Source organism: Miscanthus floridulus, chromosome 15 (genome assembly GCF_019320115.1).
Source record: "Miscanthus floridulus cultivar M001 chromosome 15, ASM1932011v1, whole genome shotgun sequence".
Taxonomy (NCBI): Eukaryota; Viridiplantae; Streptophyta; class Magnoliopsida; order Poales; family Poaceae; genus Miscanthus; species Miscanthus floridulus.
Window position 1 is genome coordinate 56,391,035 of NC_089594.1, and position 4,199 is coordinate 56,395,233.

The following is a 4,199-nucleotide window of genomic DNA, read 5'->3' on the forward strand; positions in this document are numbered from 1 at the left end:
AACCAAATTAGCCACGCACGGGAGCTACTTCTATGCTACACAAGCAAGAAGGTAATTAGCATGCTACACAAGCTATCTAATCATAAGAGCAACTACACAAGCTTAATATATATAAAGGTAATTGCAAGCTTGTGTAATGGGGATGCAAACTAACGGGAAGAACAAGGTTGACACGATGATTTTTCTCCTAAGGTTCACGTGTTTGCCAACACGCTAGTCCCTGTTGTGTCGACCGTTCACTTGGTGGTTCAGCGGCTAATTAGCATCACCCGTTAAGCCCGCACGTCGGGTGCCGCAAGAACCTACCTCGATAGTGAGGGTAGCTCAATGACACGCTTTACTAAAGTTGCTCTTCACAACTCTCGCGGGGCGAGCACAAGTACCCCTCACAAGCACTTCTCCAGAGCACCGCACAAGCTTCTTGCGCGCTTCGACGGAGACCACCACCAAGCCATCTAGGAGGTGGCAACCTCCAAGAGTAACAAGCACCACCGGCTTGCAACTCAATCACCTAGTGCCACTCGATGCAACCTCATGATGCAATCGCACTAGAATCACTCTCTCACACTATCGGATGATCACTATCATTTAAGTGTGAGAAGGAGGGCTCCAAAGCACTACCACATAAGCCACCAAGGCTCTAGTGTGCTTCAGCTACCGACCTAAGGCCAACCATGGCTTCTATTTATAACCCCATGAACAAATAGAGCCATTACCCCTTCACTGGGCAAAAGTTGGGACGACCGGACGCTCTGGTCCAATCGACCGGATGCTGAACCCTAGCGTCCGGTCACGCAATACTCGCCACGTATCCCCTCCTTCAAACGTTGTTCATCCGATCTCAACGGTCATCTGACGACTAGACGCAGCAGCTTCAACTGACCGGACGCTGAGCCTCCAGCGTCCGGTCGTTTCCAGTAAGGTTCCAGAAACGACATTTCATGACAGGACATGTCCGATCACACATGATCAGACGCAGCTCAGCGTCCAGTCACACTCCACCTTCTGCATCACCGTACGTCATTCTAACCGGACGCACCCTACCAGCGTCCGATCACTTCCAGTGCCAGCGTCCGGTCGAAGACCGACGCTGCATGCTCTCGAACACCACTGACCGGACGCAGGACCCCAGCGTCCGGTCACCACATGACCAGCATCCGGTGCACTCTGTGAGACCCTGTCTTTTCTGTGTAGGGCGCCGATGGTGCCGTCGGACTGGCCGCACTCTACGAGCGGACACTCCGCCGGTGGAGTTTCTTCACCAAGTTGATCCACATCAACTCCAACTTCTTCTCCTTTAAAATGTGCCAACACCACCAAGTGTACACCACCATGTGTATGTGTGTTAGCATTTTCACAATCATTTCCCAAAGGATGTTAGCCACTCAACTTGCCACGCCACTTGATCCTAGCGACGATGCAAAGTTAGATCACTCGAGTGGCACTATATGACAGATATGCAAACAAGTTTGCCCCTCTTGATAGTACGGCCATCTATCCTAAACCCGGTCATAAACTTCTCTACACACCTATGACCGGTGAAATGAAATGCCCTAGGTTATACCTTTGCCTTGCGCATTCCATTCCATCTCCTCCAATGTCGATGCAACACATGCACCAACACGATCAACAATGATATGATCCACTTCATATCATCACGTGATCATATTGGTTCATCGATCTTGACTTCACTTGCTTTTCATCGTTGACTTTGTCCATCGGTGCCAAGTCTTGCTCAAGCTTCACCGCCACGTGGTCCATCGCTCCAAAGCCTCTGACTTGCCCTTCATGCTTGCAACCGGTCCATCAAGCCAAGTCTTGTCTTGATCTTCTCCACCTTGATCACATGACTCAATGTCATGTCTCATGTGCAATAAGCTCCTTCATCATCACATGTGTGAGCTTTGCAACATCTCCAAGCCATTTTCACCTTCATAGCATATGTTGCTCACACACATGTACATGTGGACTAATTACATGTGTATCTCACATAAACATAATTAGTCCACCTAGGTTATCACTCAATTACCAAAACCACACAAGGACCTTTCAACCTTCCACTCATCTCCATCATTGATTCATCATCATAGTGAGATTGGGAGTGATTCCAAGTGCATTTGCTTGAGTGATTGTGTCTAATGGCACTTGGGGATCGTTATGGTTGCGGATTTCTTGTTACTCTTGGTGGTTGCTATCACCTAGATGACTTGGAGCAGCGGAGGAGCTTCGGCATGTGTTGGTGATTGTTCATGGCCGGCTCTAGTGATTGTGAGAGGTCTTGCACCTTCCCTGGCGGAGAGCCGCAAGGGAGCTCTAGGAAATTGCGCGTGTCATTGAGTTACCTCACTGATGGGTAGGTTCTTGCGGTGTCCATTTGTTGGACGAGGTTCGTGCAACACCTCTTGGCCACTGAACCACCAAATGTTGGTCGACACAATAGGGACTAGCGTGCCGGCAAGGACGTGAACCTCGAGAGAAAAATCTTGTATCTCTTGTGTGATTGAATTTCTCCCAGTGATTGGTCATCTTCATATTGTGATTGGTACATTCCTAACACGATAGTATAATCTGCCTACTCACTCCTTTACTTTCTTGTAAACTAGTTGTAGCATGCTCTTTAGTGTAATTAGTTTTAAGAGCTTGCTTGGTAGCTTAGTTTTATCTAGTGGAGCTCTTTAGTGTAGCTTTATTGAGAGCTTTTCGTGACTAGTGACTTAGCCTCTTGTGTGCCTAGTGATCATAGCAACTAGAATTGTTGGATAGATGGCTTGCAACCCTTGTAGAGCTAGAGTAAAATTGCATTAAGCCATTTATTGTACTAATCAATTACTCTAGTGAATTTGTAGAGTTTTAAATAGGCTATTCCCCCCTCTAGCCATATTAGGACCTTTCAAGTGGTATCGGAGCCGTGGTCACCGTTTGATTGAAGGCTTAACAACCTCGATGTCAAAAGATGGCTCAAATTGTGTTCAACCATGTGGGGGTCAAACCACCGTTCTTTCATGGCACATGCTATGACTATTGGAAGAGAAAGATGAAGATGTATCTTGGTTCAATCAATGACCAAGTGTGGGATGTGACCGAGAGTGACTGTGATTCTTGATCTAGACAATCTCACCAACAATGACAAGGCCAACAAGCAATGCAATACAATGGCTCTCAACACCATCTATAATGCCATTGATTCCAAAGTGTTTAAGCAAATCAAGGATTATGAGAAAGCTAGTGAGGTGTGGAAGAGATTGGAAGAAACATATAAGGGCACACCGGCGGTGAAGAGTGCCAAGCTATACATCCTCAAGGACAAGTTGACAAGCTTTAAGATGAAGGATGAAATGAACATTCTGGAGATGTTCCATCGATTGCAAGTGATTGTCAATGATTTGAAGGCCTTGGGAGAGAAGATCAATGATGATGATGTCTCTCATCGGTTCTTGATGTGCTTACCTCCAAGATTTGACATGTTAAGATTGCTCATCATAAGAGGAGGATTGAAGGAGCTTACCCCTAACCAAGTACTAGGTGATGTCATGACACAAGAGACATACCGTGTGGAAAGGGAAGGGGTTGACAAGGATGAGAACAAGGAAGATGAAAACAAGAAGAAGAAGAGTGTAGCATTCAAGGCTAGCTCATCATCCAAGAACAAGGGCAAGTCCAAGAAAAAATCAAGTGATAATGAAGATGCTAGTGACATTGATGATGAAGCTATGGTTCTCCTTGTGCACAAGATGGGTAAATTCATGATGAAGAAGGGCTATGGTGCAAGAAAGAGAAGAGATCACAACAAGAAGTATGTGAGGAGATGCTACAAGTGCAAGAGCCCAGATCACGTTGTAGCGTATTGTCCCTATAATAGTGACAATGATGAGGATGAGAAGAAGAAGCATATGAAGGAGAAGCAAGAGAAGGAGAAGAAAATGACTTTCACAAAGAAGAAGAAGAAGAAGAAGGGAAGTGGCCATGCAGTCACTTGGGATAGTGATGACACCTTCGATGATGATGATGGCTCTAGTGATGATGACAAGAAATCTATCAAGAAGGCACTAGCAAGCATCGCCATCAACAACAAGCCTTCCATTTTCGATACTCCATCGACTTGTCTCATGGCAAAGCCCACCAAGGTAAAATTTGATGTGAGTAATGATGATTGTGAAAGTGATGATTGTAGGAGTGCAAGATCAACAACAAGTGGCTAG

At 46.0% G+C, this 4,199-nt stretch overlaps 1 protein-coding gene across 1 annotated transcript; it reads left to right on the top strand.

Moving 5' to 3' along the window:
• Positions 1-3,530: 3,530 nt before the first annotated feature.
• LOC136507485 (uncharacterized) lies at positions 3,531-4,199 on the top strand. Its single transcript, XM_066502193.1, has one exon. The coding sequence runs from the start codon at positions 3,531-3,533 to the stop codon at positions 4,197-4,199; it is 669 nt and encodes a 222-aa protein (XP_066358290.1).

Bases quoted from the DNA above. Each gene is read 5' to 3' on its own strand.
- LOC136507485 (XM_066502193.1), top strand. From the start codon at position 3,531: ATGACACAAGAGACATACCGTGTGGAAAGGGAAGGGGTTGACAAGGAT.